This window comes from Balaenoptera physalus, assembly GCF_965194825.1.
Source record: "Balaenoptera physalus genome assembly, chromosome: 1".
In the NCBI taxonomy this organism is placed as follows: domain Eukaryota; kingdom Metazoa; phylum Chordata; class Mammalia; order Artiodactyla; family Balaenopteridae; genus Balaenoptera; species Balaenoptera physalus.
Window position 1 is genome coordinate 52305258 of NC_138882.1, and position 15742 is coordinate 52320999.

The following is a 15742-nucleotide window of genomic DNA, read 5'->3' on the forward strand; positions in this document are numbered from 1 at the left end:
ATGGATACATAAGAATATTTTGGTGCTACATCGTTTCTTCCAAGGGTTCCTATTTCAATTTTTTAAGACATTCTCTCATTGAACAAACATTTACTAAACACTGTTCATTTTCTCATTCTAAATACTGAGTTCCCACTACATGCCAGACAGATAAAATAGTAAAAGCAAAATTATCCGTCCTAAGAGTCCTCATGTAGCTTAAAACCTAGCAGAAGTGGCAAGCAATAAACAAATAAGCACATGATTAACACCACTTTATACCTGATCATGCCTTCCTTCTTAAAAAAATGTCTTTCACTTGGTTCATCGAATTTCACACTAACCTAGGTTTCCTCCTAAATCACCGGCTGCTGCTTCTCAGTTTCTTTTGTTAGCTCCTCCTCAACACTAAATAGGTCCCTTCTTTTCTCCATCTATTTTCACTCTCTTGGTAATCTCACCTATGCTTTAAATATCCCTACACTGACAACTCCCAAACTTATATTTCCAGTCTGAACTGAAAATATATGCTAGTATATGTTACGTAACTTAACATTCTCCTTGGCTGTCCAACATGCAGGTAAAACTAAACATGTCCAAAGCTGAACTCAGGCTCTTCCTTCAAAACCTGCTTCTCTGGCCCTTCTCCACAGGCTACACTGCACAGTCTATTCTATATAAATGGCAGCCCCAGGAGCTATGAACACAATCCTAACAATTTTCCATCTCAGAGACTATCAACTACATGTGTCCGGTGTCAGGCCAAAACCTTGCCATCATCCTTGACTCCTCTTGCACATACAGTGCCTGACAACTTCTCACCACCTCTTCCCCTCACACCCTGACGCAAGCCACCTCCATCTCTCACCTGGTCTCCTCGATTCAGTCCTTGGTACCGGCCCCTCCCCGCCCCCAGGCTTGCTTCCCCCCATACCCTGGTCAGTAGTCAGGAAGAGCTACTTAAAACCCAAGTCAGAAAATGTCACTTGTTTGCTCAAAACCCTCCCCTAGCTTCCTAGCTTCCTATCTTTTTCAGAGTAATGGTTTTCAAGGCACCGTGCCATCCAGCCCTCTCTCACTTTCTACTAGATCCTCGCGCTCACTCACTGCAGCTCACTGGCCTTTGCCCTGGGCTTCGCACCTCACACCAGTAATCTTTTCCCTTATGTGAGCATAATAAATGGCTTACAATGGGTAGATGCATAATAAATGTTAGTCTCCTTTAAAAAAAAAAATGCCTTCCTTGATTTTTTTCTTGTCTCTAAAATACAACACACAGTCATATTATAAAGTCATAAAATAAAGGTATAATGAAAAGTATCCAGGGTCATTGCAGACTTGTATATACTACAACAAACACACTATATTTTGTTCCCAAAAAAACTAAGAACGAAACTTACGGTATTAAATATCAGTACTGTTTTCTCTGCCTGGAACGCTCTTCCCCCAAACACCAGTATGGCTAGCTCTCTCACCTCGTTCAGGTCTTTCTCAGACGGCACCTTTTCAGTGAAGCCTTTCTGACCATCCTATCTAAAAATCACAACTCCCACTGCCCTTACGCCACCCTATCCTCTTCTGGCTGTTCGATGTTTTTCATGACACAGTACTAGTTCACCTCACTCAAATGTAAGATGCATGAGGGCAGGAATTTTAGTCTCTTCAGTGCTGTAAGCCAGTGCCTGGCACAGAATAGACACTCAGTAAATACTTGTTGAACCACAACACATAAATGTAAAACTGCAACTGACAAGTCCAGTGAAGAACTAGGAAGTGCTGGGAGAGCCTGTAGGAAGAGAAGAAAAGCTCACCTGAAAAGGTCAAACTTGATCTGAGAACTGAAGGATGAGTAGCAGTTAACTAGGAGGTATACAGGCTCAGTGGTGAGAGGGGCTAAAAGGCCACTGTAGCTAGACCAGAAAAAGGTGGAAAAGGTGTAAGATAAGGTTGGAGTGGGGAGTGGGTAAGAAGAGGCAAAACTTTGAAGAGATTTGTAGACGATATTAGGATAGTTTGTCTTTACCCTCAGAGTGACAGGAAGCCACTGAAGCATTATAAGCAGAGGAATCCAATGAGCAGATTTACATATTGAAAGATTACCTTGGCTATTGGATAGAGAAAGTTTAGAAGGGTCAGGGTGGATGTGGACAGATCAGGTAAGAGGGCACTGCAGTAATTCAGCTGAGTTACAACGGTGTCTTGGATTGGGGTGTTTAGAGTAGAGAGAGAATGGATAAATCAGATACTTAGGTTAAAAAAAAAAAATCAATGGGGTTGGTGTTAAATTAGATCAGGAAGTGGGGTCAAGGGAATTTTTAAGGTTCACTTCTATGAAGTTTACAAAGCACTGTTAGATGTCCCAGGGAAATAAAAATTTCCCATTGACTTGAAGTTTATGTCCTTAAGTAATAGTCACTGTCTAGATCTTCAATGTCAAACCCCTCTCCACAAATGACTATCAAGCACAAGCACTTGCAATGTGGCAACTCCACATAAAGATGTGCTGTAATTATACAATATACACTGAATTTCAAAGTCTTAGTACAGAAAAAAGAGAGTAAAACATCTCAATAATTTTTATACTGATTACAAGTTGAAATGATAATTATTTTGGATGCAGTAGGTTAAATACAATTATGAAAATTAATTTTACTTGTTTCTTTTTAATTTGTAATGTGGCTACTAGAAAATGTAAAGTTATAGAAATGGTTCACATTATATTTCTACTGGATGGTACTAATGTCGTATGAAACAGAAATATAGTAATTGCAGTTTATTCAAAAGGAAAAAAATATGTCTAAGGAGAAGATGGCTGAACTTCAGGGCAAAAAAATGTAATTTTTATAAAGAATTTAGTTTGCTTTGTTTTGTTCGGGGATGTGAGGAAATGAATATTTCAGTTACTATCATTTAAATAAAAAAGCCATTTTCTGTTTGTGCCTTATTTATAGACTAGATTGTTCCTCTTCCTCTGTTGCTAAACTACTGGTTCTATTGAGGGTGCCCTCCATGGTAAGGGAGGAAAGTTAGAAAAACACAGAGCTGTGGAAATGACAAAGACTCAGAGATCATTCAGGCCCATCCTTTCATTTTGTTAAGTGACAGACTTGAGATACTCAGACATTAAGTAAATTACTTGAAAAACACAGGACTAATACTGTCTATACCACTGAAGATACAGATGTTTTCTGTAACATCTATGTTATAGTTGACTTGAAAATACTGCAACAAATATACTATATTTTGTTCCCAGAAGAACTAAAAAAATATCTTATGGTACTGAATATGTCAGTATTATCAATGACTTAGTTTTGGGATACAAAATCATATTAATATTCTTACCTGATAAGAGTGGAAAAAGCATCAGTTTTTAGAGTCTGAAAGCCAGTTCCAACACTTAGCTGTGTATCGGGGACAAATGTCATTCTGTTTTCTCATCAGTAAAATAGATACTTCAGTGAAGTGATGAAGCCAAATCAACCAAAATGATTCAAACAGTACTATCTATGACTCAACAGTGTGTAGCTATGAATGCCACATGAGTTTTTGAGGCCTGAGTAATATACAGATAAGTTACATCAAAAGCTTTAAACATTTAAAAATTAATATAAAGTATAATTTGTCATTTCTAAAACTTCTTAATTGGGGATACTATAATTCACCATCTTGTATATTTTAAAGGAAAGTTCTTAAAACTACTCACATCTGGTTGAATGGCTTTGAATACTGGAACATCCATTAGCGTTATCTGACCCTGAAATGAAAAGTAAAAAAATTACAATTTCTTGGAATTCCATAATGTGACATATATTTGCAAATAAAATTATATTCTGTACTAAAACATATTGAGTACTCAAATCTTTACCAGAAAGAAATCCCAGTTTTATAAGGGCTTAAGAAAATGAAAATTTAGCCCTTATATCATTAAATATAATTATTTCTAATTATCTCATGCCTATTCATATTTTCTTGTGAGATAAATGAGGTAAAGCTACAAAATAAACAAAAATAATTTAAAAAATTTGAACATGGTCATACATTAAATCCAAATTAAAAAAAAAACTTGGATCTACTGGTTCGTAGAGCAGTGTTGTTGTTGTGACTATTAAATCATATCTACTCAAACAGTAATATAAAATATGACATTAATGAAAAGGTATTCTTCCCAATTTATAAGAAGTAACTGACTCTACACTAGTGGCAACTCATATTGAAGGACTTCACATGGACCTATCTCAACTGTGGCTACAGATGTAAAACAAAATCTAGCAATATAACAAGGAATAACATGCTATGGCCAAACACAGTTTACTATTGGAATGCAAGAGTGATGCAATATCAGGAAATCAATATATTCTGCTAATAAGTTAAAGGAAAAAGATAGCACAAATAAATGAACACATATCATTTAAGAATTAAAAGTTTTTCTAGGTATCCTTCATGATACTGTAATAATGCCTTCAACTTTAATTTTTTAATTTACGAAAAAGTAAAAATATTTCTTACATATGTCAATAAAGTACAGTTAGCTTGGGGAGGTGGTATTGGTAGGGACAAAAGCAATTACCATGAAGGTAAATACTTATTACTTACCAAGTTGATAGTGTAACTTACGAAGCTGCTCTGAAAACATCAATGGATTTTCTTACCTTCTCGGGTTCATTCCTCTGCTTGCTCCATTTTTGTGCTACTCTCCCCATCGATTCCCACATCCAGTTTTTTTTTTTAAAAAAATCTCCTCTGTTGGGCCTACAAATTCTAACTGAATAGCACCAATATGTAAATTATGTGCAAAAACTGGAGAACAAGAGGTGGGAGGCTTACCGCATATTCTTCTGGTGTAACCTTAAGGACATCAAACACCACAGCATCAAAGCTTTTCTTCAATTCAGAACCTTTGTCACTTAATGACTCAGAACTGCTACTTTTCTGTTAAATTGAAAAAAAAAATGCAGCCATTTAAAAATGGTCTTGCATAAATGTTTCAGACATTACATGAAATTTCTAAAAATCTTATATGTTCTGGTATAATGTTATAAGTAATAATCCTAGTTATTACTTTAAAATGTATATCTCAGAAATAACTAATTTTCTTGTCAACTGCATTATTATGAACTTTCATCAAATCTTTAACCATGGTCATTTTTAAGTCTTTTGTCATTTACAGACAGTTCTGGGTGTACTCTGATGATTTTGCAAATATGTTCCTATACAAGGGTTTAATCTTCAAGAAATTCATGGAAAAGACTATGACAAGTACAGGTTTCTGGTAACTGACTGTACTGCTGAACTGAATGAATAAGCATTTTCAGAACTCTAATGAAAAACTGATGAACTCATAAAAGTGCTAACAAAAGATCAAGATGAAAAAAAAAATTAATTACATGGGACTGAGTGAACTGATGAGGATGAGTATAATTTTTGTGACTTTCTGTCTGAATTAAAAAAAAAAAAAATCCCACAAGGACTCAGAGGCAAAGAATATACAAATCAATTTTCACTGCAAAGTAAAGGAGCTGTTGCAGTGGAGGATTACTGGACTGAATGTCAATATTATGACATAGTATGAGTGTGTTTCATGTTTGGTAATTGCAATCATTGTTGCTTTTGTTGTGGTCATCCATGTACAATGCTTGGTGTCAGTCTATTTATCTCTTGTAAAAATAAAATACAGTGTGTGTGTGTGAAAAAAAATAAAATAAAATAAAAATGGTCTTGCAGTTAAGTGTCATGGAAACTAGACTGAGGAAAGCTAAGAAAAGTGAGTTAACAAAGGCTGTAGAAAAGCTGGGCAGAACACACTGCTTACTCGGAAGAGCACCAGGAATAGGGTCGGGCAACTTGAAATCTAACCTCAACTTTAGATTTTTAGGTTCTTGAGTAAGTTTTCCTGTCTGTTTCCTCACCCTGACATCCTATCATTTCCAACAGAAATAAAAGATATTATCAATAACAAGTTCAATAATTTTCAAATGGGGTAAAAGAAGTTAGGGGAGAAGGATACAACCATCTATAATTTTTAAAACTCATTTTTATTAAGAAAAAGACAAATTATTTTCCTAACATAAACCACAGGAAAACATTCAGAGTTCCATTAACTAAATAACCCAGTCTAGTTTGTTAAGTGAATGTCTGTCTGTGATAGTACAATTGATAATGTTCTTCTTATTATAGTACAGATTTAAGCGTTTTCTGCTTTAATTCTGAATTTGCTGTTGCTATATGTAGAACAAAAGGTGGCTTTTGGCCCTGAAAATCTTATTTCTGTTAAATTTCCACTTCATCTGTACTACAAAATAAAAGTGTATTTTGCAATCAGTTGGCTGAAATCAGAGTATCATCCCTGTAAGAACATTTAGATCACTCTCTGTTAAATGGTGGTAGGATATCAGGCTACAGTCAGTGGCAGAAAAAACTAACCAAAGTTTCATTTACGAGGTATAATATTATGTATGTTAACCTACCAGCTTTTTTTTTTTTTTTTTAATATTACAGAGGGCTTCAGACCTGAGGAGCGTTTTTTTTGTTTTTTTAAAAAAATTATTTATTTATTTATTTATGGCTGTGTTGGTTCTTCGTTTCTGTGCGAGGTCTTTCTCTAGTTGTGGCAAGCGGGGGCCACTCTTCATCGTGGTGCGCAGGCCTCTCACTATCGCGGCCTCTCTTGTTGCGGAGCACAGGCTCCAGATGCGCAGGCTCAGTAGTTGTGGCTCACGGGCCCAGCTGCTCCGCGGCATGTGGGATCTTCCCAGACCAGGGCTCGAACCCGTGTCCCCTGCATTGGCAGGCAGATTCTCAACCACTGCGCCACCAGGGAAGCCCCCTACCAGCTATTATACATCAATTTTGAGCACCTGTCATTATGCTTCATTTTTACTTTTTCCTTCCCTTGCAGTAGCAACTAAATATCAAAATCATTACAAAGGAAGGGATCTGTCATTAATTTTGGAAAATTCTCAACCATTATTACTTCAAATATTTCTTCTGCTCCTTTCTCTTTCTCCTCCTTCTGGCAGTCCCATTACGTACATGCTACACCTTTTGTCATTGCCCCACAGTTCCTGAATATTGAGTTCCATTTTCCTCATTCTATTTTCTCTTTGCACTTCAGCTTGGGGCGATACTATTAACATGTCTTCAGGTTCACTGATTCTTTCCTTAGCTGTCTACTGGTCACCAGTCTACTGGTGAGCCAATCAAAGTCACTCGTCATTTCTGGAACGACGTTTTCGATTTCTAGCATTTCCTGTTGATTCTTAGAATTTCAATATCCCTGCTTCTAGTATCCATCTATTCTTGCATGTTGTCAATTTTTTCCATTAGAGCTATTAGCATTATTAATCATGGTTATTTTAATTCCCAGTCCGTTAATTCCAAAATCTTTGCCATATCTGAGTCTGGCTGTGCTGCTTGCTTTGCCTCTTCAGCCTATGTTTTTTTGTTACTTTTAGCATGCCTTAAAATTTGCTGAAAGCCAGACCTGATTCAGTGGGTAACAGAAACTGAGGCAAACAGGCCTTTAGTGTAAGGGTTTACGTTTATTTGTATAGGAGTTATGCTGTTTACTATTTGTTGTGGTTAGAGGTGCCTTCACTTTCCTCTAGTGTCCTTGTTTTTGTCTCTGGGTTTTTCTAGAAACTCCTCCTTAGGTAAGAGTCTGTGCCTTGCACTTCTTTCAGCTGCGATCCTTTACTACTATACAGGAGCCCCATTGATGTGGTGGTTAAGGTGTGGGAAGAGGAGAAGTGTTCCATTGCCCTACAATCAGGTACTTTAGTGAGCCTGTGCCCTTGGGCTGTGACCTTAGGTGCTTCTCAGCACCCCAGACTCCCCTTAGAAAGTAAGACAGGAAGGCTAGAGGGCCCGGAGTTGGGTATTTCTCTTTCCGCAAGTAGGTTAGGCTCTGGTAAAGCAGTCTCCCCTGAGGTCAGGTGGGGAATAGAATGTGCTCGGCATATTTTAGGATGATTACTTCCCCCTAGTATATTTCAAAATGGTTACTCTCCCCTCCCTCTGCTGGAAACAGGAGGGATTTTTCTCTGAACCTCACTGTGAGAACTTGGTGGGGCTCCTGGTGGTAAAACTCACAAATGTGGGGAGGGAGACCTAAAACTGAGCCCCCAGGAGTTCTTAACTCTCAAGCTAGTCCACACACTGCCTCCAGCAGTTTGTCAACTACGGTAAGCTTTCCTACCCTTTCCTGGCTCCAGGGAATTCTGCTCTTGGTAAACAGTGACTCTCTGTGTTTGCCTCTTTCTCCAGTTTTCAGGGCATCACTGTCAACTTGCTCTGTGACATCAGTTCTCTGATAGAGCTAAGATGAGTTATTGGTTTTCAGTTTGTTCAGCTTTTTTCAAGCTGTGAGGACAGGAGTGATGAATTCCAAGCTCTTTACGTGTCTAAGCAGAAGTCCAAAGTCTCATAAATGGGTTTCATATATAGTATCTTATTCCATGTGCTTAATCTCTGTAACTAAGACTAGCTTACAGTATGTTGACAATGTTACTTTATATTCCAAGACTAATATAGAAATTTATTCATGTTAAGCATTCAAACAGACATCAGTTAAGCAGTATATACTAATCCAGTAACTACCAAATAATAAATATATTGTCAAGTAAATACATTCATTTTAAACATAATTTGGTAATTTTCTCCAAGTTTCTAACTCATTCAAGACAAGTGAGCAAATCGTAATGGCAATCTTATTGCTTATCAAAGTTAGTAATCATTTCCCTCTTTTCCTTCTTACAAGCCATTAGTAGAGGCTTTAAAACTTATGAGTGATGTGCTTCTATCTGCTTTCCCACTACCAATAAATAAGCTGGTAATGACAAGAAGCTAAGCAGTACTGAGACATAATGTGCACTAAGGGCATAGTAGTAATTCTTTATTCACAACAAGACTAAAAAACTACTGACACTTCTAAATGTCTGAAAAAAGTTCACCACCACTCTACTGACACCAGAAGCTTAAACATAGGTTAAGTCTAGAAGGCAGAGACAGGAGGAGTCAATCACCCATCAAGTACCTTAAGTACTTGTGAGGTTTTCACATTTGTGAGAAGTTTGCATTTTTATATGTTAACACATCTTTATCTTAAGAGAAGGTAGAAAAACATATATTTTTAATTTTATCTTCTTGCCACAGCAGGAGGACAATTTAAAAGGCAGACGTTCCCCCCCCACCCCTTACTTCTCATATACTAAATTATATTACCCTGAGGTCTGATGTAATTCATCCACTTTCAGAAAGGCCAACACAATTTTTTTATATAAGTGAAATGATCTATTTTATTTAACAAACAATTGTGTACTGTTTCCTGTAATACTAGCTCATATGTTTCAGGATACATAGTCATAAATATACTATACATATACACACATACATTTAACATAGTCAAGAAATATGGTCATAAAAATACCATGTAAATATACATATATTACAGACATATTTACAAACATATATAATCCCTGTCTCAAGGAGGAAGAAAAGCTATGTATAAATTTATGGAAAAAAATATTAAAAATTTTTTTTTTAAATGATAGTTTCAAAAATCGGAAAGCTCCTATCTGTTTACGGAATCAGGAGAAAACTTCCCTAATTTTTTGAAATAGAAAAGGCTAAGGGTTTATACAAACATCAGCAAGATGTAGTATTCTTTCATTAGAATGTAAATTTCACGTAGAGAATTAGTAGCAGTTAAATCCATTAGAAAGAAAATTTAGGCTCATTTTGATGAAAGTCTTAAATGTAGGGCTGAATGTGTATTTAGTTAGTAGGTAATGAGGAACCATGGACAGTTTGGGAATACAATAAAGTATAACAGCTGTATTTTAAGAATATTAAAATTGAATTACAGTCCAATGTACCAAAAATAGCAGCGAAAGAAGTGCAAGATCAAAATAAAAGGCCACTACAACATTCTAGACAAGAAATAATAAATGACCAAACTAAGATGGTACTAGTAGAAATGAGGAGTAAAGGACTAGATCTCAGAGATAAGGTGTGGTGGACAGGCTCTAAGCCGGCTGCCAGGCATCTCTATCTCTTGGTGGTCACCCCCCTGTGTAATCCTCTCCACTTGAGTGTGGGCAGGACAAGATGTCACTCGATGATTACATTACAGAGGATTCTAACTTCTGTTTTGTTAGCGGACTCTCCCTGCTGTGATGTGAAAATGGGTGTGGTGGGCAAGGGGAAGCAGGTTAATGCCGAATCTACAGATCTGAACTTTGATGCTAAGGAAACGGTCATGCTACTAACAAAAGTCAGAGAAAGGGGGTGGCCTATTTTCTTTACAGGTAGTGCAGCAGAATAGAAACAAAGTAACCTGATTTTGTTCATATTGTAAGTAAAAAGTCCATCCATCAGAAATGCTTAATAAAATTCATAAGGGAAGCCAGAGCTAGAGTTAAAAATACAGAAATGATCTAATAAGAAAAATAACTGAAACTACTGACTTAGAATATTTTCAGTGACAGCAAGGCCTAAGTAATTGGCCTGGGCAAAATGAAGTTATCAAGGAACTCTGAGGTCAAGGTGTTAAAGTGTCATAAACATTTATTCTCATCCTCTATGGTAAGGGTAAAATAAAGGAGAAATATAGAAGCTAAATACTAAAGTTATTAAGGCAAGCAGGCAAGTACCCTAGATTTACAGACAAAGCAAAAAAAAAAGGGGTGTGTGTGTGTAGGTGAGCATCTAGTTCAGTCTTTATCTCCATCTTTAACACTCTGAGCTACATCAGCAGAGTAGCCCTTTCAACATTCCAGCCTAATGGGTCTTTGATCTCCTTCAACGGGCTTGGAATCAAGGGATCTGACAGTGTCAATATTATGTCATTCTTTGCCCCACTTGTACTGTTGCCCTCAAGGTTCATAAAATGTAAAAACACTTTAAAAAGAAATTCTATGCATTCTTTAAAACTAAACCCAAGAAAGGGTTTTAAGTAATCATTATTTGTCAAGTATATGAAGTAGGTAGGGATGAACTCCTAAAACGTACAATGAACACATGGATGGTACAATGAAAATAGTTTTTTGAAAACTGAAAAATCTGTAACCCTTTTTCTCAAGCTCTGATTTACATCTGTGACCAATCATAATGCTTAAAAAATTAGAATGCCAGGTAAGAAATTTTACAACTAAACTTTTTAAATGTCTTACCTCAGAAGCAGTAGCAGCAATATTAACACTGCTTGCCTGCCCGTTCATTAGGTCCATGCTTCCCACAACATCAGTCCCTGACGGTAGTTAACAGCAACAGAAGACTGATTGCTTCACGTCCAAGGCCACAAATACATTATTATTCCTGTAAAAAATAAATAGAAAACTTTAACTGTGTGTCTTATTGGAAGTTTAAGAAAAGAAACCCATGCCTGTCACCATGCCAAGAAATAAAATACTTCAAATTTACTAAACTCTATTTTTCACTTCAGTTAAATCACTAAATCCGGTTTGAGGACAATCCTATTAATGCTATTTTCAAATGATCAGAAACACCAAATGGCCCGTGTTCAACACATGTTGCTGTTATATTCTTTATCAGCAAAGCAAAGGTATAATTTTTCATTTATTGTAAGAAAAATTCAAAAGGTTTTTTAGTCTTAAGAAAATAAAAAGTGTAAAAAACATGTGGCAAAGCAATATATGGTCTAATGAAATAAATTTTAGAGATCTAAATGACATCCCTAACTCAACCATACTGAATAAGTTTAGCAGTGTTGATAATGTAGTTTACAAAGATATCACGAATAATTAAAAATAAATTATTATGAAGCATGTTATAAAAATACCACAGTACATGATATATTTATTTGTATAGGGCTTTAAAGTTTACTGAGTATCTTTACTCCATTATCTCACTGATCTTCACAACTACCAAGAAGACTAATTAAGGAAGATATCATTATACTCATATAACACAAACACAGTCTCTGAGGACACAGGCTGGTAAATGAGGGGTCAAGAATAAAATTCAAGTCATCTAAAATTCTAGTCAAATATTCTTTCCACACCACCATAGTTCTTCCACTTTACTGGAAGTCAGAATGTTTACTTGAGAGTCGAATCCCTTTCCACAAATAACTTGCTGTATATCACTGTGTTGGTAACTTCACCTATCTAGGAGGGAATTTCTTCCTCTCTGTAAAATGACCAAATAAACAGAGTAAGGTCCCTTTCCAACTTTAAATTTCTATGATATTTTTCATAAGAGAAATGGTTAAGTGTCTATAAATTAGGTATTTAAAACTATATCCACTTTTTTATTGAAGTGTAATTGACTTACATTATTATATTAGTTTGAGGTGTAAAACATAGGGATTTGATATTTTTACACATTACAAAATGACTACCACAATAAGTCTAGTTACCATCTGTCACCATACAGAGTTATTAACAATACTACTGACTATATTCCTGATGCTGTGCATTACAAAATTATACCCACTTTAAAAACTTAGTTTGAAATATCAATAATAATTCTCTTGAAATGCTAAGTTTCCTCTCTCTGGAGAAGCAATATAGGACAGTGATTTAGAAGCACAAACTCTAGAAAAAAACTGCTTAAGTCTGAACCCAGCAAACTGTTTGCCTTTTCTCTGTTCAATTTCCTTACCTATATAACAGAGATAGCAGTAAGTACCTACTTCATAGAGTTGTGGTGAGGAGAAATTAATTAATATACTCAAAGCACCTAAAACAGTGCTGACACATGGTAAGAGTGCTATTATAATGACACACGCTTTGCCTACTATCTAATGAATCCACACAAAGCTTAAATTCAAGGGAGTCTTCTAATTAAAGAAGACAAAAACCTTAGAAATATACCTCTCACAAAATACATGTTGGTGGGCATCAGCAAAATCCTGATTGCGGACATAATGAATGAGAATGCCTAAAATATGTTTCCTAGATGTAGCAAAACATGTTGTTGGTTTTCAAATGCTTAAAAATTATTACTAATGATAGCAGCCTTCAGTCACATCTTAAATTTATCTTCGTTTCTTCAGATATATCCTAAGTACCTGCTAAGAGCAAAACATCGTGCTAGAATTTTTTAAATGAGAAATACATTAGAAATAATGATTTTTTTAAAAACCATTTAGAAAACCAATATGAAAATGAATAGAGCATAGAAATACTTTAATTTCCTTCAATCTACAGTATTTATTTTATAAACTTCATTTATTCTTATTAAGAATCTTATTAAGAATCATTTATATTTACAGTACTATACAAAATGAACTTGATAATCCAAATTCTCTCTGAAGGCAACACTCAATTTGCAATGAAATGTCTTCATTTCATTCCACATTCTATGCCTGATTAATTTAGATACGAATTCATAAATCAACAGTGCCCCCTAGTGTTAATAAAAATAATCAAATCGCTAAAAAAAATGTATCCTTAGTCTATCTTATGTATCAAATATATAAATTTTATGGTTAAAATCTACTGAAAAAGAGGTAATACACCAGGAATAAACATTAATACATTTGTAAACAATTAACAGTAAAGAATAAAGTTTTCTCTGCCTGCTTTTAATCAAAATGTCATTTAAATATCCTATGAAAATTGTCATATTAAAACCCATTACATGAAAAAAAAAAAGTACAGCAAAGCATACCTCAACAAAAATCTTATTTATAATTACTTACAAATGTACTACATGTCAGTATTTTATACTGTTTAAGTTCAACAAAGTCTCATATGACACCATAAAAACACTGCAAAGTCCTAAGAGACAGGCATGGGTTTATATTTTTATAGTATGTGCCCCAAGACGTTTCTGTGCTTTGCACACAAAAAAGGTCAAATTAGGTAAGTCAAATATATGCCTTAATATTATTTACTTTTCCTAGCGCTATGTATAAACAGCACAATCATTCATAATAAACACCAACATCACAGCAGCTCTTTTCTTAATGAAATTTATTATTTCCTATTCTGAAACTTCTAAAGACAGTTAATCTGTCCTTTAAAAGGGTTTAAATACCAAAACAGGCATAGTACTTCAATATAATCCCCAAATAGGAAATCTGAAATGTGTAGATTTACCTCCCCTGCTTGAAGTCACAAACTAAATTATTTAAACTGCAGGCACAATCATTCAGTCTCCTAACTCCTCACTTTCTCAATGGTATCCCCACAAAGAAACCAATGCTTTTTAAAAAAGTAAACAAGAGGGTAAAGTTAAAGTGACAACTTCTCACTAATTAATGTAATCTCATTTCACAGTACCAGTTCTTTTCTAAAATAATTTATGCTATCATCATTAAGAATATTATGCTAAAGACATTTAATAGTTTTAGAAAATATGCTCTAGAAGAGCTAAGCAACTATAAGGAAAAAGGTAGTGAAATGCAATTAATTACTGCAATTTCTTTGGAAACATTCAGATAATACAGAATTGATATGCTTACACAAGTTGGCTTAAAATCTCAGTACCAGAAATTCATCTTACTAAAACTCTGGAGGGGACTTCCCTAGTGGTCCAATGGGTAAGCTCCCAATGCAGGGGCCCGGGTTCAATCCCTGGTCAGGGAACTAGATCCCTCATGCATGCTGCAACTAAGAGTTCGCATGCCACAACTAAGGAGCCCAGCTGCCACAACTAAAGACCCAGAGCAACCAAATAAATAAATAAATAGTAAACTGCCAAAACTGGGACACTCGAAAAAACAAAACTCTGGAGAAAAAGAAAAAAACTACATAGATAAAAGTTATTTAATCAAGCACTATTACAATAGTGAAAACCAGAAGTGACTTTCATGCCTTTGTATATAACCACATTAAAAAATTCAAATAGACAATTATAAGAAAAAAAACATGAAAACAGAAGTGACAATTTCAACAACAGAAACTGAACCTTCTTATTGTAAACTTACAAATTTCATGAGAAAAAAAAAGTAACAGGGTAAAGTTAAAACAACATAATTGCAACTCAATATTTAAAAGTTGTTATAGTGCTTGGCTCTCCTTTAAAATTTATTTTAAAATAAATGTTAAAGACATTTTTATATGACACTCATGGAAGGCCCAAAGATTTAAATGGCTGTATATCATAGCACTTTCAGCATTTCTGACACTAAGCTAAACTTGCACTGCCTTCTTTACTTTTTTATCTAAGAAAATTAGAGATTAGTCCCAAATTCCCCAGTACTTTGCTTCAATAAATACAGCCATCAAAAGTCTGATGAGTAAACGACAACAACAAAAAAAGATTTTGTCTTTGACATGATTGATACTGAGCTATTTTGACAAAAGTTTAATAAAAAATGTGGTTGCCTCTTCAAACCATTTCTGCTATAGCACTAAACAAGATCACCTTTGGTATTTGCTTATAACAAGTTCAAGTTATTACAAAAGATATTAAAAAGAAAGGGGTTCTGATGAACATCCAGGGTTATAAGAGCTCCCCAATGCCTCCCACAGAGAGGTCATTAGTCTCCTTCTTTTATGTTTCCACTGCTCTTCTGTCAGAATTCTATTGCTATATTTTCACACTGATATATTTATGTATCTCTCCTTAATGAACTTTGAGTTCCTTGATTTTAAAAACCCATATTTAAAACAAAACACAACAGAAAAACCATTATTTTTCATCTTTGCACTCAGGCACATAAACACAATACTGACCTCAATTGCCTATTTAATCTGGGAAAGATGAATAAATGACTGAACAAAGCAGTTGTTTACAGTATAATGTTAGATAAATGCCCAATTAACAATAAAAGTATAGGGAGAATGGCAATCAA

The 15742-nt window shown here is 35.1% G+C and overlaps 1 protein-coding gene across 12 annotated transcripts in view; it reads right to left on the bottom strand.

The window, feature by feature from the left end:
- Nucleotides 1-15742, bottom strand: part of RALGPS2 (Ral GEF with PH domain and SH3 binding motif 2) — a 193449-nt gene that overhangs the window by 136706 nt on the left and 41001 nt on the right. For all 12 annotated transcript variants that reach the window (XR_014264757.1, XR_014264758.1, XR_014264759.1 and 9 more), the window contains 3 exons: nucleotides 11148-11292; nucleotides 4804-4908; nucleotides 3683-3733 (listed from right to left, as the gene is read on the bottom strand). Coding sequence is in view for 8 of the 12 variants with exons in the window: in XM_082465457.1 (XP_082321583.1) it covers nucleotides 3683-3733; nucleotides 4804-4908; nucleotides 11148-11204 (213 nt within the window). In the remaining 4 variants the exon portion in view is untranslated. The remainder of the gene's footprint in view (nucleotides 1-3682; nucleotides 3734-4803; nucleotides 4909-11147; nucleotides 11293-15742) is intronic.